The 24311-nt window shown below is 39.5% G+C and overlaps 1 protein-coding gene across 11 annotated transcripts in view; it reads left to right on the top strand.

Annotated features, from left to right (window-relative positions):
- FAT1 (FAT atypical cadherin 1) overlaps nt 1-24311 on the top strand; it is a 138949-nt gene that overhangs the window by 76467 nt on the left and 38171 nt on the right. For 8 of the 11 annotated variants that reach the window (XR_009212982.1, XR_009212983.1, XM_032149064.2 and 5 more), the window contains exons 4-10: nt 11484-11545; nt 14363-14692; nt 15030-15240; nt 16424-16492; nt 17396-17535; nt 22081-22356; nt 22478-22688. Coding sequence is in view for 9 of the 11 variants with exons in the window: in XM_032149064.2 (XP_032004955.1) it covers nt 11484-11545; nt 14363-14692; nt 15030-15240; nt 16424-16492; nt 17396-17535; nt 22081-22356; nt 22478-22688 (1299 nt within the window). In the remaining 2 variants the exon portion in view is untranslated. The remainder of the gene's footprint in view (nt 1-11483; nt 11546-14362; nt 14693-15029; nt 15241-16423; nt 16493-17395; nt 17536-22080; nt 22357-22477; nt 22689-24311) is intronic. The other 3 variants (XM_032149067.2, XM_058436999.1, XM_032149068.2) reach the window with 1 other exon arrangement.

The following is a 24311-nucleotide window of genomic DNA, read 5'->3' as shown; positions in this document are numbered from 1 at the left end:
ATTTAAGCTGGTTGGGTACAGATCCGTAGACTAGAATGTTCCATGGATGACATGTTTACAAAGGGACAGTCAGGTGCTACCTTGAGTTCCAGTTACAGTCTGTTATTTCTGTATCTCATGGTGCTTTATTTATTAATTTATTAATTATAAATTAATAAAGTATCAAATAATTTATCAATTAATAAATTAATAAATAATTTATTTAATAATAAATAATTTGTTAATTATTTATGTAATACCTCATTGTAAAAATCAAAATAATGACCAGTTGTGTTGCCCTCTCTGTTTTCCATGCAATTGGTTGACCCTGGACCAGTGGTGTTGCCCTCTCTGTTTTCCATGCAATTGGTTGACCCTGGACCAGTGGTGTTGCCCTCTCTGTTTTCCGTGCATCTGGTTGGTCCCTGTAGTTCTTTGGTAGTTTACCTAACTCAGAGCAAGCTCTCTTTCAACACTGAACCACGGACATTTAAAACAATTTTTAGGAGTCCAAGATTTGTAACACATGTCCTATAAAGTTCTGAAGCACTTCTACTTGAATCTCTGACCTCTCATATCTTCCATATTTATGTAATTTATGTTCATTTTTCCTGGTACTAGGTCCATTTACTGTTCTTTCTTAGCTGCTGTATAAGAGAAGCAAGAAGTGTGGTTAAAATCGAAGGCACAGTTTGGGTAAACACAAGGTGAGCACAGGTAAATTTCCCTGACTAATGATAACATTAGGCAAATTATTTTTGAAAAAAAAATTTTGATTAACTCATTGTACCCTGAGGCCCATGTTGCTGGTGAAGTGAACTCTTGAGGACAGAGAGGCTGTTTTGCTTTACTCAGAATCAAAGAGTCTGTTCTGTCTTGGTCCCTAGTTAAAACAGCGTTAGAGTTGGAACTTTTGTGTTACAGGCATTAAGCTAGAATGTATAATTATGAATAGAGTTACTACGTCAATATTTAGGGAGTTTTTCTTCTATTATGGAGAGGAAAGAATATGAGAAATAATACACTCAGAACTGATGTATAATTTGTGCCATGTTTTATATATTCATAACTGAAAACAAAAGCCTTAGCTGAGTTGTGGTTCTCAGCAGAGATGTTGAAGGAGTCCCATTTCAGAGCCGAGGCGTCCTGCCCTCTCCTCCTCCTGAGGGAAAGCAGGACTGCACGTGGGAGTTTTGTTTCATCCCAGACCGCCTTTGGAGCCGTCACTTGTTTAATCCTCTGCTTTTTGTCTTGTGTGTAGAGTGATAATCCTACTAAACCATAAAACATTTCAAGTGAAGACACTAACAAAATACAGAAAGGAATAAAAGTGCTTATCTCTCAATTATGGAATTGTTCGCCAGTGTTACCCAATTCTTTTAGAAAATATTTTTTCAGTACTTTCATTTGCTGTCCAAATAAAAAGGTGTATTAGTGTGTATATCCAGACTCATCAAATTGTATACATTAAACGTACGTAGTTTTTTATATATCAGTTATACCTCAATAAAGCCATTAATTAAAAAAAAAAGGTGTATTTCCCTAAGGCTACTTTCCATAAATTTAAACGACAGGTGGATTCTCTCGCAGTTCTGGAGGCCAGGAGTTTGAATTCCAGGTGCCGTGAGGGCCTCGCTCCCTCTGAAGGTGCTAAGGAAGGACTCATCCTCTCTCCTCCCAGTCTCCAGGCACCTGCTGGCTTGTGACGGCACCACTCCAGTCTCTGCCTCTGTCATCAGACGCCCTTCTTCCCTGGGTCTCTGACTCAAATCTCCTCTACCTTTCTCTTAAAAAGACTCTTGCTATTGAATTTAGGGTCCACTATAAATCCAAGGTGGTCTCATCTTGAGGTTCTTAATTACATCTTCAGGGATGCTTATCCACATCAGTTCACACTCACAGCTTCCAGGGTTGTACATATCTTTTGGGCAGGAGCCACCATTCAGTCCACCACAAAGGTATTTCCAAGAAGATGGAAAATATGCTGTTAAGTGGAAATGTATATAGCCATTTAGATTCCTCTTATTGTTTTGTTAATGTTGTAAAGACTACATTTCATTTATGTTCCAACAGGCTTTAATGACTTGGTCAGTAGTTGCAGACTTGTCAGGAAGATTCTGGGTGATGTTTTAGAACTTAATAAGCAGTTGAGGAACAGGTGGAATCTTCAGGTGGGCTCTCCCAGCCACTTCTTTGTTGCATTTTTTGCAACGTTAATTATGCTGCTTATGGTACGTAAGAACCATACTTGAGAAATACTGTGTATTTCTCATATGTCCATAGCCCTATTGTGTTTCTCTGTATCTCAAATAGTATTTTAAAGAAATAGATAATATGCTTTGTTCCAGAATATGTCCAGTAGTAATTATTATAATGACTGAAAACAAAACTGTTAAAATAAGAGTGAATTTTTTTCAACTTCTGTCAGCACCTGTACTGAGAAGGTCAGCATGGGATGGAATCACCGGGAAACCTTTATGAGACGGTACAGGCTGGGTCCTCATGAGTGGAGAGTGTGATTTGGTGGCCGTGGCATGGGGCGGGAAGAAGGGGGGTTTGGCATTCACACTCCATGATCCCGATGCACACCTCTGCTGGAAAAGGCTCGAGCAGTAGAGCCTTCTGAACACTTTCCTCGGTAGGAAAGTTTCTTCTGCTGACTCAGACCTTCAGGAATTTATTCCACGTGCCTAGACCTCATTTCCTCATGTTTTAAGGTACAGGATTTGGGCTAGAGCATCGTGAAAGACCCTCTGGCTTTAGCAAACTTCATTTTTACGGTAAGAGGATACTTAGCACCCATGATCCATTTCATTAAAAATTTGCTGCAACTCAAAAACATTAGAAAAAGTCGTATAGGATATGCCACTTTAATATTTGTAAGAAGTTTGAGTTTTTTATATACATGGCCATATATTGGTATATATAAGGCTTAAAAAATAATTGATTTGAGATTTTCCAGCCTAAGTTTAGTTTTCAGCCATCAAATATTTCCGTATTTTCACTCTGAGCTTTAAAATGTTTTAATGTTTAAATTTATTTGAGTAATATGCTCATTAAAGATTAAAGATTGCCACAATAAAGTAGTGTATAAAATGAAGTTCTCCTCCTCTCTCCTCTCTTCCCTCCAGCTACCTGTTCCATTTCCCAGGAGTAGCCAGAAGTAATATTTCAGGGTTGAATGTGTCATAACTTCTATGCACAGGAGTGTGTGTACACATTCCATCTGTACACACATATGCATGTCTCCTCAGCACCTTGCCTTGTTTTTGTAGTACTCCTTGTCTAAAAGTTACCCGAGCAGTGTAAGTTTCACAGTCCGCCCATGAGTGTATTACAGGTGTTTTACTGTTAACTGTCCTAATGTTGCTGATCCTTAAAGCACTCTGAATGTCCCTGGGAGCAGTCCCTGCCACGGTCAGGATTGAAGGGTAGAAATCTAACATCCAGATCCTGGTGGTAACAACTCCTGAAGAAATTACACTGAAGACCCCTAAAACTTAAACTAGACACTTCCTTTACCACCAAATATGCTACGATTACAGTTCTTAAAGTTAGTGTTGAGTAGAATATATGAAAGTGTTTCAGAGAAATCATTGGGTGAAAATGGTATGTACCTGAAGTGCATGCCTGCAGTCAAGGGTTCGTCAAAATAATGCTGCGATTAATAAAACACTGTGAGAAAGGGATGGAGCCCAGAGGACTCCTTCCTGCAAGAGGAGCTGGGCTTGGTGGAGAGAACATTCTAATCCTAGAGGAAAGTGAGATCACAATAATTTTGTTGTATAATCATTATATGTATTAAATATGATTGACACATTTAGAGTTGTCTGTGAATTAAGAGCTTGGACTCCGGAATCAGACAGACTTGGGGTCAAATCTCAGCTTTGCATTTAGCTGGCGATGATTTTACCTCTCTAAACCTCAGATATCTTCAAAATAAAGATAGTATATTGGTAGCTCTCTTCTAGGGTTGCTGTGAGTATCCAATGAGAGTGACGTATATAAAATGCCTACCTCAGAGCTGGGTCTTGGGAAGCACATAATTAGTGTTGGCTAAAAAGCGAACTGTGAGAGGATAGTTTAATATTCACCCCAGCCTTTTACATGTGGGAGTTGTTTCCTTAAATAAATTGCATGCCTTTGAGGACAAGAGCCTTGTCTTAGGCTTTCGTATGTGTCTCTCATGGTGACATTTGGGAACAGCATTCTGAGCAGTTGAATAACAGTGCAGACGGAACAAGTGGGTGACAGATCGTAAACATTATGACATCACTACTGTTTATGAACATAGATTTAATTTATTCACTTTTAGTGCTTAGGAAAAAAAAGCAAAAACAAAACAAATTAGTAGAGTAATGATTCTCCAAGTCACAGCTAAGCACAGAGCCTCTTGACTGGTACGTGTTCAGGCGAAGCAGTAAATCAGCAATTCTAAAGCAGGTCTCTTCTTTGCCCTCTGAGCCAAGTGGAGACTCATAGCAGAGAACGGTGGGCAGGAGCATGGCGGGGAGTATCAGCACAGTCAAAATCTAGGAAAATTTTACTTTTTTTTTTTCTATGTAGGATTAAGACAGACGTCTACAAAAATTTGGATTTAGATAAATATTTTTGCTTCAAATTTTAACCACAGAAAAAGATTTTGAATATTGCAGATGTTAAAGTTTTTAGTTTTGACAGGCAGCATTTGAAATTGGAGATGCTATAAAGGATCAGACATAATTGGTGACTATTTAAATTTAAATTGTTTAAATTTAAAATTCAGTTCTATGGTGACATTAGCTCCATTTCAAGTGTGTAGTGGCCACATGTGACCAGGTGCTACCATATTGGACAGTGCAAATTATAGAACACACAAGTCATCACAGAAATTCTGTTGGACAGTGCTTTTCTAGAACGTATATGGCTGTGGTTCATGAATTACTGTAAAATAAAAGGGTGGAAAGGCCAAAATCATTGCAGGGGGGTAGAGGAAAATAATCAGAGTAAAAGGAAGGTATCTGGTGACCAGATTTTTACCTTTTTCCCTTGATCTTTTCCCTTCCTCTGCTTATTCTCTAGTAGAGTAATTGAAAAGTGTTCAAGTAAATTTCCCGCCGGTGAGGTGGACACAGGGCTGCAGAGATTCCTTCCTTTAGAGCCAGGACCCTGTCTTTTACAGTGTGGGGTCATCGATGACTCTTACTACAGATCGCAAATGCTTGCTCTCTTGTTGCAGTTGGACCTGAATCCTATTCAGAAATCCTGTGTTTTTCCTTTTCTAGCTGCCATCTTTCTTATATGTGTGTGTGTGTGTGTGTGTGTGTCTGTGTGTGTGTGTGTGTCTGTGTGTGTATATTTTTTTTTGCTTGTTTTTTTTTTTTGGAGACAGTCTCACTCTGTTACCTAGGCTCAATTGCAGTGGCCCACTCTCAGCTCGCTGCATCCTCCACTTCCCAAGTCCAAGTGAGTCTCATGCCTTAGCCTCCCAAGTAGCTAGGATTATAGGTGCATGCCACCACAGCCAGCTAATTTTTGAATTTTTAGTAGAGATGGGGTTTCTCCATGTTGACCAGGCTGGTCTCAAACTCCTAGCCTCAAGTGATTCACCTGCCTTGGCCTCCCAAAGTGCTGGGATTATGCCATCTATTTTTATCCACTGTGCTGATGTTGAAATTTATTTTTTACAGAACCACAGTCTTCAGTCCCTCCCTGGTTTCTTTCACTTTTAATGTAGACTTACTAGATTTATTGAACCCCCAACTTCAGTACTTTGCTAAATGACGTTGAGTCGGCAACTTAATCTCTCTAAGCCTGTAAAAATAGAGAAATCGTCACATATTTACACATCATATACAAAAATATACACATATACATACGTGGATATATCTCAGTTTTTTACAGGCTTAGATTTATATATATATATATATATATATATGTAATGAAGTATCTATTAAAGCATAATACCTTGGCTAACTGTCAAAATTGAGTGGCTTGAAATAACTGTCATAATTTAGTTTAGGGTTCTGCTGAGCGGTTCTTCCACTCTTGAAATAACTCATAATTTAGTTTAGGGTTCTGCTGGGTGCTTCTTCCACTCTTGTGCAGGCTTGGCTGGTGGCCGGCTGGTCCTCAGTGGCCTCACTCACATGTCAGGCAATGGTGGGTGGTTTGTCTGCTGGAGCAGCACAAATGACTAGACCACATGTCTTCTCATCCAACCAAGTCCACACTTTCCTGGAACACAGAGTTGCTGGCAAGAGCCTTCCTCCTGCTTCCTGTTTTCTGTGTGTAGCTCCTGCGCCGTGTTTTCTGTCAGTGCCCTACAATCTATCCTGTCTTATTGTTTCTCACATATAAAGTAGTCTTTGCCAACTTCTAGCCTTCATCCTGGTTTCTTGCAAACAAGACTGTCTTATCTCCACTTTCTGAGTGGACAGTACAACACAGTTGACTGAATGCATTCATTGCTCCAGCTGTGTGGACCATGTCACATGACTGTCTTCACCTACTAGTCCTTTGACGTTCACTTTTACATCTATCTACTTTGCGAAGTCTACTTTATCTCTTGAATTTTGAGAAGTTTGGAGATGGTTTTGTTATTGATTTATAAGAAATCAATAACAGAGTACGATTTTATATTGAAACATTATAGCTGATCTGACATTCTCTCTGTTCTAAATGAACTCATCTCTAAATGTCTTAAGTGGCGTTGAAAGGCCATGAGTGGTTTTTAATGATGTTCATCAAGTGCGGTAAACTTTGGTTCCTGCATTGTGCATACATTTATGGGGTGAACTGGTAACTGCTCATTGGTGAGAATATACTGTGTCTGCTGTCTCAGCCCACCTACATTTATCATAGTTTTATTATATAGAATGCAGTGTTTTCCTGGACCAAGGAAAGAAAAATGTCTAGTTTTTCTTCCTTTCTATTTTTAAATTATCAGTGCTTGGCAGAAGAGGAAGATAAAACACAAAGTTACAAAAAGACAACAGTTGCATATACGTTTTTCTGCTTTTGCCTCCTCTTTTATCTCCTAACTTGCTTTTTTGGACCTATTAAATGACTGATGATGAATCATTCCTGTTTTTTTCCTTACAGTTTATGAAAGTCACAGTTCAGAGTTCATGGAGAGTTGAAATACTATAATGCAGCAAATTACGCAGTTAGGTGTGATAGGGAGAAAAAGACGCTCATCTGAGCCTCAAGAGAGCGAAACCCTACTCCTGGCTTTGTTAATGACTTGCTAGCGGCCTTGGAAAATTTTAACTGCTCTTTGGTTCAGGCAGCTCAACTTGATAATCTTAAAGGTTTCTCTCTAGTTCTGAAGTTCTGTACAGTTTTCTTTAAGTATATATCTTTCTGGGATTTGGCAAAAAATATTGCAGATGAGCACAGATGTCGAAAATGAAAGAAGTGGATATACTTACTAGGACACTTGCTACCTACTAGGTTAATAACACGCAGTGGGTATATGGAGCGGTTGTACTTTGGAATTATGTTTGAAGTAGCTGTTTCAAGTGGGCGGGGGTGGGGGGATGATGAGCTGGAGTGATACTCACAGAGGCATGAATGAGTATGAACACAGAACACATTCGGTAGATTGTTTTGCGTGGCCAGAGTGCAGGGGGCTCGGATAGCATTCCTGGGGATTAGGCACTCAGTGTGGTTGATTGCTGTAAGGTAAAGCACACCTCTAAAAGACACCCAGAATGCCTAGTATTTCATTGCTTCATTAGGAAATTCTGTTTTCATTTTGTATGAAAATCCCACAGGAAGCCCCAATTTTATTGTAATTTTTCGCAGAGGGGGAGCAGCACCTGGTGCCACCCCCATAGGACACTCATACACGGCCTCTCTCTGGAGATGGCATTAGGGAAAAGCGCTCCGGCAGCCTTGCTAAGATTCTTTTTGCTAAGAGTGTTGTGAATTTAGAAAGTTTGTTGTTGTCATTGTTGTTATTTGTTTGTTTTTGTCAGTCTGAAATATCTTACGTGTTCTCCACAGAAAAGTAAACCCACCTTGCAGGGTTTCTTGCAGGACCTTGATTTGTGAATTGTGTCTCCTGTGTAGACTGGTGCCGTCCAGCAGAGCTTCCTGCCCTGGGGAGCACGTTCTGCATCTGCCTTGCTCCATGCTGTTGTCACCGGCCCCTGGGGGCTGCTGCACCCTGGAAATCTGGCTTAGTGTGATTAAGAAACTGCCATGTAAACTTTACTGAATTTTGATTAATTTAAATTCCACTGGTCTCTGGAGGCTAGTGGTGACTGTATCTGTTAGTGGAAGTCTAGATCTTCGTCTTCTCTCTTGTTTACAGTTACATGTGAGACAATCTCCTCTTCATAAAAGTAATACTCCTTCTACTTCCTGCCTCACTTTCTCTTTTCTTTCAGGCTTCTCCAAAGGACGTCCTCTTTAAAATCCTCTGCCTTTGGCTTCAGGGACACGAAGCTTCTCTTCCAGCAGATTGCTTCCTAGGCTGAAGATCGGCCCGCTATTTTCTTTACCTTTTTTATAGGCCCACTGTTCTCTTTAGTATTATACTCACTTCTGTGGGGTCTGACTCACACCTGTCTGTATGCCCACAGCTTCTTCCCTGCACTTCAGGTCTGTGCTTCCAAATACCTGCAGGGTGCCGCCAGCACCTAGCCACCCATCGCAGCACCTGGCACACCCTGCCTATAAATATGTACTAACGCATTCTCTGTTGGCTCACTTATGGGCTGTGAATTTGTATCATTTTCAGGTTTACAGTAGTTTATGTGTCTCTCTCACTCTAGCACATGTTTTTAATTCTGCTCGTTCATAGTTTTAAGAAATTCACATGTTCACACGTTTGTTTCTTGAGGATGACGGAGAGATAGCTCTGTGAGCAAGCTATGCAAGAAAGACAGCCTCTGTCCTCATGAGTTTTCCAGTACAGAAAAGAAGACTAATTTTTAAATGAGGGGCTTTAATACTGTGGAGTAATATTATGATAGAAGAAATACTAGGACTTGGAGAATCCAGCAGCAGGAACCCACGCCAGGCCCCGCAGTGAGTTTAAAAGTTTAAACCCACTTCAGTTTAAACTGAAGGGTGAGGCAGTGACTCAGGGTAGTCAGGCTGAAGTGGAAAGCAAGGGGCATTACCATTCATTGCATTAGGATGAAATTAAAGGTCCATCTGAGTTAACAGAGGAGAATTAATTTGAGGAGTATGGAACATGCAAATAATTTCAGACCCAGGAAGGAGGTGGTCAGGTAGCCTTTTGGCTTTATGGTTTTTTTTGTTTTGTTTTGTTTTGTTTTGTTTAAGACAGAGTTTTGCTCTGTCGCCCAGGCTGGAGTGCTGTGGCGCAATCTCGGCTCACTGTGGCCTCCTCTTCCCAGGTTCAAGCGATTCTTCTGCCTCAGCCTCCTGAGTAGCTGGGATTACAGGTGTGTGCCACCATGTCGGATAACTTTTTGTATTTTTAGTAGAGACAGGGTTTCTCCATGTTGGCCAGGCTGGTCTTGAACTTCTGAGCTCAGGTGATCTGCCTGCCTCAGCCTCCCAAAGTGCTGGGATTACAGGTGTGAGCCACCATGCCCAGCCTTTTTACGTGGAATTGGTAATATGGACACAGGTGCAGCTTTCGTTAGCTTTCTCGTGTGCTGTAAATAAATCGTAAAGTGGGGAGTTGTACTTGCTCACAAGTATTTGCACAGTGCTGTTGGTGAGTGACTAAGTGCTCTACAGAAGAATACTGTTTTCCTGGGAACATGTCAAGCTGCTGTTCCACGTGATGTTACCATCGATCACAACTTCTTGGTGGACACATTACAATAATCAGATGTGGGACTAATCAAGTGGCTCCCTGTCGTTCCTGAACTGTTTACAACCACAGTTAGGAGAGGGTGGTACATTTTCGATAGCGGAAAAAAAGAGATTAACTTAAAAGGTTTTTGACTAATGAAAATTAAGCTTGTGCCACATTTAAACGTCATTTTTACACCCTTAAGCAGTGTGAAGTATTTCCCTTTAGCCCCTTTTAATCTATACGTAAGATCTGGGAAAACCTCGGTATGGAGGTATGATATAGCCTTCTGTTGTCCTTGTTAAAAAGAGAACACTGTTTCCTTGAATTGTGAGGAAAATAATGTTGATTTAGATTCTTAGTAACTACTTAAGGAAAAAAGAAAGCTTTGAATTAAGTGAAAACACAAGCCTTTCACTTATTGCTGCAGAGAAACATTTTGAATATCCCTTAATTGATAGTTCTGTGAAATTAGTTAAGATTATGGGAGAAAATAAATTAGATTAATAAAGTCTATTCTTGAATGTGAATTATTTGAGGTATTTCCCTATGGGAAAAACACCACAGCGCTGGGAGGAGAACGTTTAGCCCTGATAATTGTCCTGCCACACAGGCTCCACCTGATGTTAACGTCGGAGGTGCAGATCCTCCTGGATGCACCTGTTCACCGTCAACACAGATGGGGGACGACATTTTAGTGGTTAGGGGAATTCTGTTTGTGGTTTTGGTGAAGCATAAGAATACATTTTATAAATTGTAATTGGCTTCTAGTTCCAACATATGCTGTCAGTTGAGCAATTATTAAAGTTCTCGAGAGGTCAAAACTCATAGATATTCTAGTTTGATAGGAAATTTCTTTTCTAGAATATGGAATTTGAGAATCATTAGTTTTCTTTTATAGGAAATTAAATGAGCAAGATTACCCGGAAAATTACATTACTTTTTGTAACAGTTCTTTATTTATAAGAGTGGATAATTCAAAGGTAATAAGTTAGAGTTAACATTTTATTTTCAGTAGCCCTTATTAATATAGTTATAGAAGTTATTTCTGTCAACTCTCAGTTGTCTCTTGAGCAGTTAAAGGAGATGGATGAGATTGAAATCCTGGATAACTTCATCTCACTTTTAAAAAATCTTTTCTGACAAAATGTATATTGAAACCACTAACAAATAGAAAATGTAACTGATTTGAGTTTTTCCACTTTCTTACTATTTGTCATTTATCCAATATGTTTATGAGTCATTAAAGTGAGAAAGTATAAAGTATGTTGTTGTCTGTAGACAAAATAACTAACCATACCTGGAAATTAAATTTCTTTAGTAAGAAATTTCTTGCTTTTTTTCTTGAGAAATTTGCTCAGACTTTTACAAGAGTGTGGTTTTGTTTTTTATTTTATTTTTGAGATGGAGTCTCACTCTGTTGCCCAGGCTGGAGTGCACTGGTGTGATCTCTGCAACCTCCACCTCCCGGGTTCAAGCAGTTCTCCTGCCTCAGCCTCCCAGTTAGCTGGAATTACACTCACGCGCCGTCACGCCCGGCTAACTTTTTGTAGATACAGGGTTTCATCAGGAGGCCAGGCTGGCCTCCAACTCCTGACCTCAAGTGATCCACCCACCTGGGCCTCCCAAAGTGCTGGGATTACAGGCGTGAGCTACTGCGCCTGGCCAAGAGTGTGATTTTAATTGCAATATTTTGAAATTGACCTTATTTTGTGAGGATTAATGAACTGTTATCATTTTACAGGTCTCATCACAACTACATCAAGGAAGCTAGACCGAGAACAGCAAGATGAACACATATTAGAGGTAAATTTTTTTTAATACTTAAAGATTCATAGTTTTAAGTATCATGGGAAAGAACAATCTGGTTCCCATTAACTGGTATTCTTAGCCATTAATATTTTGTTGTATTAATATTATTTACTGGTTATTAGGAAAAAGGAATATGAGGAAATTGTTGATGAATATAGCTCTCATGCCCTTTATCCCTCAATACCATTCCCAGAATAACACGGCCACTGTCATGGGCCCCATTCAGCTCTTTGTGTTTTATGCTTGCGTACACACAAAGGGGGCAAACAGAACTGTAAACAGTGTCACGTGGAATTCATTTGCATTTACATAAGTGATATTTTTCTGTATCCATCTTTTTTTCCCCTTACTATTATGTTTTTGAGATATATTTATGTTGGTATTTATAGATCTATTTCAACCTTTTTAGCTAGAGGTAATTTGTTTCCAGATTCATTTTTTTGCTCTTAAACAATTGCATTATTTTTGCATTTTAAACTATGAATTACTTAGTTTGTGCTTCTTAAATGCCTCAAAAGTAAAAGTAGATTGAAGTCTCAGATGTGCTCTTCTAGAAAGTTCTAATAAGGCTTCTCATTCTCATGGATAATTTACAATGCCTTTTAGTCCTTAGAAAACCCACAGCTTGTTATCATGTATTGGTCACCTGGTTTTTGGCTAATAGTAAATACATTGCAGAAAAAGACCACGAGTAATTTGGAGAGGGAAGGTGGAGCATAACATGGACATCAGGTTGATGAGATCTCTGGGTCGTGTCATCAGGAAGGGGCCGAGAGACAGGCAGACCGCAGAGAGGGGGCATAGAGACATCCCTCTGTCCTGTGTGGAAGGCTGGTGTTCATTATCAGAGCCAGCCTTGGAAAAGGCCACCTGCCTTTGTTTAATTGAGTGCCCTTCTTCCACTCTAACAGTATAAGTGACAAAATTCTGAACTGTAACTTTTGAAAATTTCCTTTAATATTGCTGTTTATAATGCTGCCTGCTTAATTTCATTTTATCCTTGGTCAAATTTTCTTAACGTTGTCAGTAAATACTTAGTTTTTTGTAGTTGTGCAGTGTGTGTGTGCATGCATACACGTGTGTGTGCATTGGGAATTGGGAATACCCTCTAGAAAAGGTGGTTTCACAGCCACAGTGCTTTCCCCATTAGGAGTTGCTACATGTATTACATCTGAGTTTTTAGTTCATAGGGTGTAAAGTTCCCTTGAATTCATTTTCTTTATGATAGAGCAGAGTTTTGAATTTTCATTCTGTCACTACAAGGATTGACAGAAGGGGCGAATGCGGTCACTGACAAAGATAAACAGATGGGAAGATAGGAGAGCAGTAGTTACATTGATATTTTGCTCCAGTCCTTTCAAATTTCACATTAATTGCATACCTCACTCCAGAGCCCTCTTTTCTCAGTGAATATCAAAGGCTAGGTGGAAGCAGATGCCAGATATATATATAGCACTTTGAAAGTAGTATTTGGACATTGATGGGAAATAAATTTTCCCTTCAACATACATAATTAGTGTATTTTTTCAGTAGGGTCCTTTTGGGTTGGTATATTTGAGAGCCAGTGCTGGCATTGATTTGGCTGTCTTCAAGATAGTTTGTCTCCATTACATGTTGAAAGCTATGACTAGCTACTGGTTCTTGAACCCAAAGTTGGGAACAATTTGGTGATGAATACTAAAAAACATCGTGGTTGCTTGTATTTCTCTTTGTTGTTTTTCTAAAGCTCATATGCAAACCGATGAAAAGGAAATGTTTCGAGAGTGTAAAATTAAAATAGTAAAACTTTTATTTTGAAAAAGCTTAGGAAGGTAAATAATATAAAGTAAAGCAACTACTTAAATACTTGTGACAAGCACCATCGGGATATAGTCACACTTTAATAAACAGGATTTACAACTGCCAGACTTCAGTCTCCTTGACTGTTTTTAGTGTTTTGGTAATTCGTTGGGAAGAAGGTGGGGGTGTGGATGAGGGGAGAATAAGCATTACTAATGTCGTTACCTTTAATGTGCCCCTTGACGTAAACGTGAACGTTTGATTTAAGGGTGAAATGGTCTCTTATGGATATAGAAACAGTCATCAGTGCAGTCCTCAAGACTCTCTGATATTTTTACCTAAATAGAATATAAGAATATATGGATAGTTTACTTAAAATGAAAGTTATTTTACCTTCATTTTACTGAAAATCTTTTTTAATGAGTTGGTCTTAAATTAAAATGTTTAGGTCCACTCCTATAAAACATCTGTGGAGGAAAACAGCCAAAATAAAATGGTGATTACTAGTATTAAAAGGTGTACTATTTATTTGACACATACTTTAAAATGACAATTTAGCATATTTTATTGATGAAGTTTAACATTTTTAATGTGATATATGGACATTTTATTTTTAAGTACGTAGAATGTATTGTTTTTAAGAAGGCTCTTTAAATGTGTAAAGCAGAATCTTTACGTATCTCTTCCATGGCCTAAAGGTATTAAGTTTTTGGTAGCTTAACATTTGGCCGAGGTTCACTTTGCACTTACAGTAGTGCGAGAAGAGAGCCTGCACAGTCAGGAAGGCGCGCAGGGGTGCGGCTGTTTCTTTCTTAGCCATGCCCGGCCCCCTGACTCTCTCCCTGTAGAGATGGGAGGTGCTGCCTCACCTCCTTACAGCGCTGTTGTTGGAAGGAGGAGCTGCTGTGTATGTGTCCTCGTGCCCTGCGAAATGTAGAGCTTTACACACATGCGGAGTAGCATTAGGAAGAAGATACTCACTTTTTATATAGTATATCTTAACATGTTAATCTGTTAACTTTAAAAAAACAGGTTACTGTGACAGACAGTGGTAGTCCCCCCAAATCAACCATTGCAAGAGTCATTGTGAAAATCCTTGATGAAAATGACAACAAACCTCAGTTTCTGCAAAAGTTCTACAAAATCAGACTCCCTGAGCGGGAAAAGCCAGACCGAGACAGAAATGCCAGACGGGAGCCCCTCTATCGCGTGATCGCCACCGACAAGGATGACGGCCCCAATGCGGAAATCTCCTACAGCGTCGAAGACGGGAATGAGCATGGCAAATTTTTCATCGAACCGAAAACTGGGGTGGTTTCGTCCAGGAGGTTTTCAGCAGCTGGAGAATATGATATTCTTTCGGTGAGTTAAGATTGGAGTACTGTAATTTTTTATATGTTGCGACTATAAACTTTATTTTGTATTTCTTCTTTAGTAACTTTATTTCTGTTTTGTAAACGGCTGAAGTGTTTGTAACCTAATGGCCCCATTAGGCAAGGCCGGATGATGTTTGAGCATCATTTATGTTGAATGTGGTCATGAAATCATTGTTCTTTTATCAGACATTCAGTACACAGTATACAAATGTGAAAGGTTTGAAATTGGCTCAGTTTAAGACCAAACCAATCTGTGCTTCATTCATTTCTGGGTTGTAACTCCTGATTTGCTATGTTTAATCCCCTCTGCCCCAATGTTGTAGATTAAGGCAGTTGACAACGGTCGCCCTCAAAAGTCATCAACCACCAGACTCCATATTGAATGGATCTCCAAACCCAAACCGTCCCCGGAGCCCATTTCATTTGAAGAATCATTTTTTACCTTTACTGTGATGGAAAGTGACCCCGTCGCTCACATGATTGGAGTAATATCTGTTGAGCCTCCTGGTATACCCCTTTGGTTTGACATCACTGGTAAGCATTCCCCCTCGTTTTCATTGTCCGTGTGGGTTACACTGAGGAGAATCTGCATACGGTTTGATGAGTTTTGGGCACGTCAGGATTTAAAATTGGGAATAAGATCGACAGGTGGAGAATTTGCTTTAAACTATAATATTTTGATTGCAAAATGTTTCACAATATATAGCATATATTAAACTTGTTTTAAATAGGTGCTCTATTCTACCAAGTTATTAATATAAAAATAAAATTTTTAAAAAGTTCATCAAAGAGTTACAGACAAAAGCCCTGAATGTTTTGTTTTGGTCCAGAAGCACAGCTTCTTAATGTTTATTTATTGACACATAACCTATGGCACATTGTTATTTTTAGTGAATATGTTTGGAACATTTAAAGTAACTATGCCTGTGTGACTGTCACATGTCAATATTTAATAGGGAATAAGCTTACAAATTTTGATTCGTATACCTTTAAAGTTACGGTACCAGCTGTGGGTTTTTAGTTTTATATTACCTCATTTTCAACAGGAAGGAGGATTCGTTAGATTATTTCATCCTCCAATAAAGTTTACTTGCTAAAGCCATTTCTCCTTCTTATTTGTCATGTAATTTAGATAAGACATTGAATGTAATACCCTATTCAACATATTTTTTAAATTTCATGTTAGAGTTTGGCATCTTAGATTTTTTTTTTTTTATTGTTTCCTCACATTTTAGTTACAAGGGTATTTAAGAACAAGAGTCTCTGTTGCGATTCATCTCTCTAGGGGGGACTTTATGTCCATTTTTCCTCTTCTGCCCCTTAGTCATGTTACCCCCAAGCCCCCAAAAGTTGCAGCTGACGGACCCAGATCACTGGGCGTGTCAGGCCAGGCCTTACCTTTGGAACTTCCATGCTAAATGGTTTGGCTGTTTTACCAATTTGGTGATTGTGTGAAATTGATGTCATCAGCACCTATGAAACCCTTACAGCATACTTTCAAGGCAAGGGGAAAAAGAGACTATTTTCATAGTTAACAATGCTCAAAACCGTTTGTTTGCATTCTGTTAACTTTTATCACATTTCCAGATGAACAGGCTGCTGCTGTGCAGTACCTGACCTCGCTGTGTAACCTTGCTGTGCTTGGACCTGGTTTGATTGATTGCTCTTATTCTGTGCTTGCTTTCCATGCGCGCTTGCTTCTTTTTGGCTGTGCCAGGAGACACGCTTGCTAGAGAAGTTTTTTACATCTTTCAGATGACTTGTGACCCGAACTGTACAGCAGAAGGTATCTGCTGAGATCACATAATTTGCCTCAGATTATGAGATCTAAAATAAAAGCCTTGTTTTTTTTTAACTTTTTTATTTCCAATGACTATCTTCCATCGCTGTTTTTTTTTTTTCATAGTGTGCACGTGGTCACCCATCCCACTCGCCAGTGTGTTGACACGTAATGCTCACCTAGCTCTGTGGTTTTAGGTTTCTCTTAAGACGTTGTGTGTGTTGTTTTGTTTCTTGGTTAGATTTAGTAGTAGAATTTCATCATGACATTAAACCTCTATTTTCATCCCATTTCATTTTATATCTAGGTCAATGGATTTGAAAAGAGTTTTATCAAAAATATTTGGATAATATTAGTAGGATAGAAACTTTTGTTTCATTAGGCTTTGTGTTTGTCAAAAATGAGAAAAAAAATTCTTTTCAAATAGTTTATAGTAGCCAGGACTAATTGAAGTTAATGACCACTATTTTTTTTAGAGTTAACATTGATTTTTAATAGCTATTTTATTAGGCCAATTTGCTCAAAGTATCAAAAAGTTTTGTTAGTAAACTTTTAAATGGCCCAGTGATGGTTCATATAACTACTGAGGTACAAATTGAAGAGAAATTCAGAACCCCTGAAAAAGCAAAGTGGAAGTAACTCATTGGCAATATTAGCAATGCCTTTGTTTTCAGAGTTGCTTTCTTGCTTTCTTTCAGTTAGTTGCTTCCTGGACAATTAGGGTTCACTTTGCCTTAACAAGCATTGTCTTTCTAATTGGCCACTCTTGTCTTTCAAAACGCTCCTCCTTGGAAGCTCTTTGCTGGTATATTAGAAGTTTTTTCAGTGCCATTAAGTATTAGAAAGCCACAAAATGAACTACAGAGTGTTATCCTGTGACCCGTTTTTACTTTTTTTGTCCTAATTTAGGTGGCAACTATGACAGTCACTTCGATGTGGACAAGGGAACTGGAACCATCATTGTTGCCAAACCTCTTGATGCAGAACAGAAGTCAAACTACAACCTCACAGTCGAGGCTACAGATGGAACCACCACTATCCTCACCCAGGTAAGTGAGTTACTAATGATGTGCTTGTCAGAGGAGGATGGAGATAACATTCTGACTTGGGGGTCCGTGGGCAATATGAGCAGTGGATTCTGCCCTGTGAGGGTCTAAAATCAGAAGTTTACACACATGCACACTAAGAATTTTTATTTAGGGAAAGAAAATTAATTCCGTATCCCAATTTAGGTTTTGCATACAATTAAGGAGTTTTGAGAATTTTGAGAGAAGACTTCAAAAACAAAACAAAACCAATGTTATACCATCAAAATCTTCGGATTTTATACTCATTTTAAACTATACTAACGTAAAGTACATCACTGTTGAGAATGAATTATTTAAATCATTTTCAGTAAAACTGGTTAAAGTGATTAATCTTCTAAATCGCTTTTTTTGGATTCCTCCTGGCTATATAAAATAACCAATAAAATTGTTCTAATAACTCCTTTACCACCTTTATTTGTTCCTATCTGGTAATTAAGATGGCCAGATTATGGGGATTTCAAACTTAAGTGTTAAATCCTGTAAGTGAAATTTAAATTCTCTTCTTTCTTATTACTTTTCTTTGGTTCTCGGTGTGGGCCGTTTGGAATGTACAGAAGGAACATTCCTAGACAGAAGAATCATCCTGAGCTTTCAGGAGCAAGCAGAGTGTCATTCACTCATTTATTTAACAAGTATTTGTTGAACACTTGTTACATGCCAGGTACCGTTCCGGAAGGGGAATAATAGTAAACAAAAGACACAACAATCTTGCCTTCTTGGAGCTTCCACTAGGATGGCAGAAGCTAAAGGCTTGTTTATAACCTAGTGGCCTAAATGAAAAAGAAAGAAGTTAAATGTCAGAGAACAAGATGCTTCTGAGTTTCAATTTTCTAGCGTTAGATTATACCGTTTTAAATCCTAAGCAAGACAGATCATCTGCTGAGTCATTTACCTGTATTAAAAGATAAAAATTATAGTCTGTGATGTCTTTTCGATTAATAAATGGGTAGATAATTTAAAGCCATTTACAAAAATATTTCTCCAAATGCTTGTGATTTTTAGTGTATATAAAATTGATACATGTACATTGTATGCTTTTGGGGTCATTTTGAGATTGTCTTGTGAAAGTTCTAGTGTGGTGTTAAAATTTCAATTTAGTTGGTAGCTGTTCTCATTCTAGAGACAAGCAAAATCTTTTGATTTTCTCTCTTTAAACATAAGCCCTTGTAAAATTTTAGAGCACAAAAATGAGAATAAAAACATCATAAATTGTAATAAATCTAATAGGATAATTCTGAGAGAAGGATTTAAGGGGTATAACTGTAGACCAGTTCACAGAATCGACTACCCAGAAATCTAACAAAAGGAGCTTCATAAACAGTGGAGATGTCCCTCTTTGCCAAGCATTCTCATTACTAAAGACCATACATCTATGAATAATTAACAGTGTACCTCTTTCCCAATAATTATATTTTTAATTAGTGCAGTTAAAAGTTTAGCATGAAATATCATGTGCCTCAACTAAAATTCCTATAAAACCCAGGAAATATATTCTAGTTTTCTTTCTTGGAAACACAAAATATCTTAAATTTCATTGCTTCCTTTATACTTCTGTAACTTATTTTGGGCCATTGTCAGTAGGCTCTAGATGCTATCCTAATCGCTGGCAGAGAAAGGCAGTTGGACTCTAAGAGAACGGTGAGCCCAGGTTGACCTGTTAAGGTGTGGGACAAAGGGAATGATTTGTGTTTAGATTATTTTTCCTCTTTAGCTGAGAACCTGGAAATACGAATTTGGGCGGGGGCGGGTGGGGGCGGGTGGGGGGTGCAGCAGCTGCCACCTGGAGAAGAGCACAGGAATCAGCTGGGCAATGAGAGGCACCAGGATACCGCGGGGATGGATTGAAGAGCACAGGAATCAGCTGGGCAATGAGAGGCACCAGGATACAGCGGGGATGGATTGAAGAGCAGAGGGATCAGCTGGGCGGTGAGACACTAGGATACCACGGGGATGGATTGAAGAGCAGAGGGATCAGCTGGGCAGTGAGACACTAGGATACCGCGGAGATGGATTGAAGAGCAGAGGGATCAGCTGGGCGGTGAGACACCAGGATACTGCAGGGATGGTTTGGGGCTTGGAAGTAACACTCAGAAGTCAACAGAGCAGCCATTGTGTATCCAGGTCAGGGGCAACAGATGCTGACTTGAGAAGGTTTAGGTGAGCATTGGTGGGTCAAGCGGGCAGCCTCCAGCAGAGGTAGGCGGCAGGACAGTGGGAGAACTGCCAGTGCCCTGCGGAAATAGCTCTTCTCCCAGCTTTCCTGTCCTGTGTGTGTGGCTTAGGATGCTGACCGCCATTGACTCCAGTCACTTGGCTTTATCTTGTGTCTCCAGGTAACTTACCAAATCCAATTACCTTTTTTTTCTTTCATTCAAACAACTTTGCCTTCATATCTTCTTTCACTTTCTCTCGAGCATCAGCATCGTGGCCTCTGGGGCAGGTCGCTTGGTTTGAATCCCGGCTCCATCTCTTGTACTCCTTTCCGCAGGCAAATAGCTGTAACTCTCTGTGTGTCCATGTTCTCATCCGCAAAGCGGGGGTGGTGGTAATCATCCTTTTGGAGGTCTTAGGGGAGGTCGATAAGGTGACCCGCAGGGTGCTTGTTCTTCACGTTCTGAGAGCCTGTCACCCAGTTAGCACTCAGAAAGCCATAGTTCTGTTGCACATCAGCACTGGTTTGGGCTCTTGTCCCACGGACACTCAATTCACCTTCCAGTCGCCATTCTTCATCCCTGCCACTCATCTTGGAAGCGAGTTTCTTCTGACCAAAAGGAGCTGTGTAATCCGCCCACATCAGTTCTGGAGTCGAGGCTCCGCATATTTGATTCTGCTTTCTTCTTGCTCCTTTACTGTATCACCCCTGAGTTCCAAGTCCTCTCCAACCTCTGAAAGGCAGGATGTTCTGTCCCACTGCTTGCCTTCATGTCTTTGACGCAGCCCTTCCTCATACTTACTCACCTGCCAACCAAAAATGTACCCAAGAAAGCATTATCTCCCTCTTAAGAGCTTTCTAAGCATCTCAGCCAGTCTCTGGACTCTTAAAAACTTTACTTGATAATATATGAGAGACATGGTTAGGCTGTGCATGTGAAGAACATTGCCTGGTGAGCCTGGTAGCTCTATGAGGGCAGAGACTATTGCACGCTGATTTCACACCCAGGCAAGCATTGGGCATGGAAATGCACAATCAGTGTGTTTCAATTGAATTGCTTTGACTTTCAGTTCTTTCTACTTAATAATGGTTGAGCTTGGAGCAGGATTAAACTTCTCTGCTCAGTACCCACTACATGGGAAAAGTAATTTTTAAATTTATAGTGGAAATGAATATATAATCTAATTTATGGTAATTGCCTTTATAGCCATCCCTTCTGGATCTTCATTGACCTGTAAAAGTGAGGCATCTGTAGCTGTAAAGGTTTACATAGCTTTCACATGCAACCTTTCCATGGTTTGGTGGATGCATCTAGAATTCATACAAAATATAATGTTAACGTTTTATTTAACTAAAACATCCTTGATATTTTGGTCTTCTGTGAGAACACTGATGTAGCCCTCACGGAAGGCCTCTGTTCATGGCCTGCACCATGTGGCTGACAGCTCTGTCTGGGACCCTGGCCCCCTGTGCCGCTTGGACTAGCAGATCCCTTTGTTCCGTATGCCCCTGCGAAGCGCAGTTTTCTTCTTAAACTCTAAAGCATGTTTTATAATTGGCAGTGATTTCCGCTGTGCCAAACCCATAGGTCTTTTCATTATGAAAATTAATCCTCTTACTGTCAAAGTTTTGTTTGTTTCTAATTTAGCTTAGTACCAAGTTTCTTAACATTTACTTTTTTTCCTCTAAAGGTTTTTACTTTATGTAGATGTAGTTAAGAGAGTTTGTTTTTTCAGTCTATTGACTAAATTGCTTTTGGGGAGTAAACGTATTTACTATATAGATGTAGGTTTATGGTCACAGAAATACAGTGATTTCTTAACATATTTCTTATTTTTTCTTTTTACATATTAAAAAAACCTATGATCGGGGGCTTGGGATGTCAGAAATGAGAATGAGAAATTTAGATAGTGTAATCATCCATCTTACCTCAGTGGGTTGGTAGTTGCAGATTCAAATCTGATTTAAGAAATTAGTCTTCTATAAATCCTGGTAAAGTAAATTGTTATCTGTGCATGAGTAATCTACAGATACCTTCTCTGTGGAGGCATAAGAGAAGTTAAGCCCACGTAAAGACATGGCAAGTGTGAAAAGTATACATATTTTATCCCAGAGTTAGTTATAAGAATGCAGAAAGGTCATCATTATCTTGCTCATATTTAGATAAGTAATATACCAATGAGAAATGTTCTAAGAAATGTGTGATTCTGGGTTTTTGTTGCCTTTCTCATATTTGTATTTTATTTTGCCATAGTATCATTGTTTCAATGTACGTGACTTTTGTTCATGATTCTTTAAGTATTAAAACATCATAATTGGAAATATTGTATGAGTCATTTTGTCATCCGTTACAGGTATTCATCAAAGTAATAGACACAAATGACCATCGTCCTCAGTTTTCTACATCAAAGTATGAAGTTGTTATTCCTGAAGATACAGCGCCAGAAACAGAAATTTTGCAGATCAGTGCTGTGGATCAGGATGAGAAAAACAAACTAATCTACACTCTGCAGAGCAGTAGAGATCCATTGAGTCTCAAGAAATTTCGTCTTGATCCTGCAACCGGCTCTCTCTATACTTCTGAGAAGCTCGATCATGAAGCCGTTCACCAGCACACCCTCACGGTCATGGTAGGCGCTCTGCCCGCTCTCCTCCCGCCATTTGGTCCTGAGGCCTTTGTGTGTTTGAGTGTGATTTTTAATTAGTATAAGGAAAACACCAATGGGATTGATAATGTGTCGATTCTTTTAGGTACGAGATCAAGATGTGCCTGTAAAACGCAACTTTGCAAGGATTGTGGTCAATGTCAGCGACACGAATGACCACGCCCCGTGGTTCACCGCTTCCTCCTACAAAGGGCGGGTTTATGAATCGGCAGCCATTGGCTCAGTTGTGTTGCAGGTGACGGCTCTGGACAAAGACAAAGGGAAAAATGCTGAAGTGCTGTACTCTATCGAGTCAGGTATTTTTGGAGCATTCAGTGGCATTTTAAATTTGCAGTTGTTAAATGCTGTTTCTACTTTTCCAAAATTAGTTCTGGGTATTGAAGCATTTCTGTGTATCTGCAAAAATTGCTTAAATTGATCTGTAGATACAATTTTACATGTTAGGAGAAAGAGGAATTTTTTTTTTTTTTTAACTTTTAGCCCATCAGAGAGTTTGGGGAAAGTTCTGGGGGATTCACAATATTAGCACAGTTCACGGCTCTGAGAAGCCCCGTAGTAAAGGAAACTTTATCTGACCAATTCAGTATTTCTGAAATTATTTTAACCACACTTTCTTCGTAATATTGGTTAAATTAAACACACTTAGGAAGCTGTTTGCCTAGAAATTTAACGTTTCACTTTTTTGTCAGAGAGTATTTTCTCTTGAGCAGAGCAGGAAGCTTCATAACAGTGTTGACTCATTGTAGTTGGCTGAAACCTCAGAAAGAGGTGCCATGACCTCCCACCCCTTCCACATTTACCTGGATATTTGCCACTCGCCTTTAACAGGTGAATTTCCTCATGGAATTGGGTTGAGGACTAGACCCCAGAGCTGGGGCCTGCTGGGGTGTGGCTTGAGGCAGCAAGGGCAGAAAAAAAAACAGCTGGAGCTGTGGGCCTGGACGGTTCCGGGACCCAGAGGCCAAGAGATCCAGAATCGGGATAACAAGGGGGACCACCAGGAAGCAGTCCTGGCATAGCAGGATGTTTCTGGTCTGTTTTCCGCTGCCATTCCCTCATTCATTCATTCATTCATTCCATGGGCTGGTGAAGCTCGCTTTATGTGCCAGGTGCCATGTTGGTCCCTTGTGCCAGGTGCCATGTTGGTCCCTCATTCATTCATTCATTCATTCCGTGGGCTGGTGAAGCTCGCTTTATGTGCCAGGTGCCATGTTGGGAGTGTTCCTCTTGGGCATGGTAGGTGGGCATTGCCATTGGGTCCACAATGCATGTCTTGTAAAAATTCCACCCCGATAGAAACAGGGCTCTGCTTTAGAGCATACGATCTGTACAGTCAGAAGTCACGTTGCTTTAGGATGTTTCTGCTCATGCCAGATCCTCTGAAAGTGATGAAATGTTGAGAAGACAGTTTACAGTTTTCCGTTTTCTTCAGTGCCATTGTTAGTACAAGGAACATCGTCCCTTTCAGTCTTCTTCGTAATGAGTTTAGAGAATTAAAATATTCCATTTAACTTTTTTTTTTAAGTCTATAGCTCTACATATTTAGAAATTCTGTCTCCCAGGCATTAGAATTGGTACAGGTATAGATTAACTATAGATCATGTAATCAAAATTTGAGGAAATGGAGAGTAATTTTAAAAAACTGACTGATGTGTTCTAGGTGGTTAAACTATGTTTATTTAACGTATTTGAAATTTCATTTGTTTCCCTTAAAACAACCAAGTTGAGTTCATTAGTCACAAATAAGATCTCATACACGGCCTGTGATTGCAGTGTTAAAATGTAGTGTAGTTAGTGCCTTGAGTAAAGATGAAGTTTTTTTCCACTGGTTGAGAAATTTGCAGTTAGAAAAACAGTGCATTCCATTTGTGCATGCCTGAGTACTTCAATCAAGTAATTCTGTCATAGACAAACTGACT

Source organism: Hylobates moloch, unplaced genomic scaffold, assembly GCF_009828535.3.
Source record: "Hylobates moloch isolate HMO894 unplaced genomic scaffold, HMol_V3 SCAFFOLD_3, whole genome shotgun sequence".
Lineage (NCBI taxonomy): Eukaryota > Metazoa > Chordata > Mammalia > Primates > Hylobatidae > Hylobates > Hylobates moloch.
Note: the sequence above shows the minus strand (reverse complement) of the source record. Positions and strands in the feature narration are given on the sequence as shown.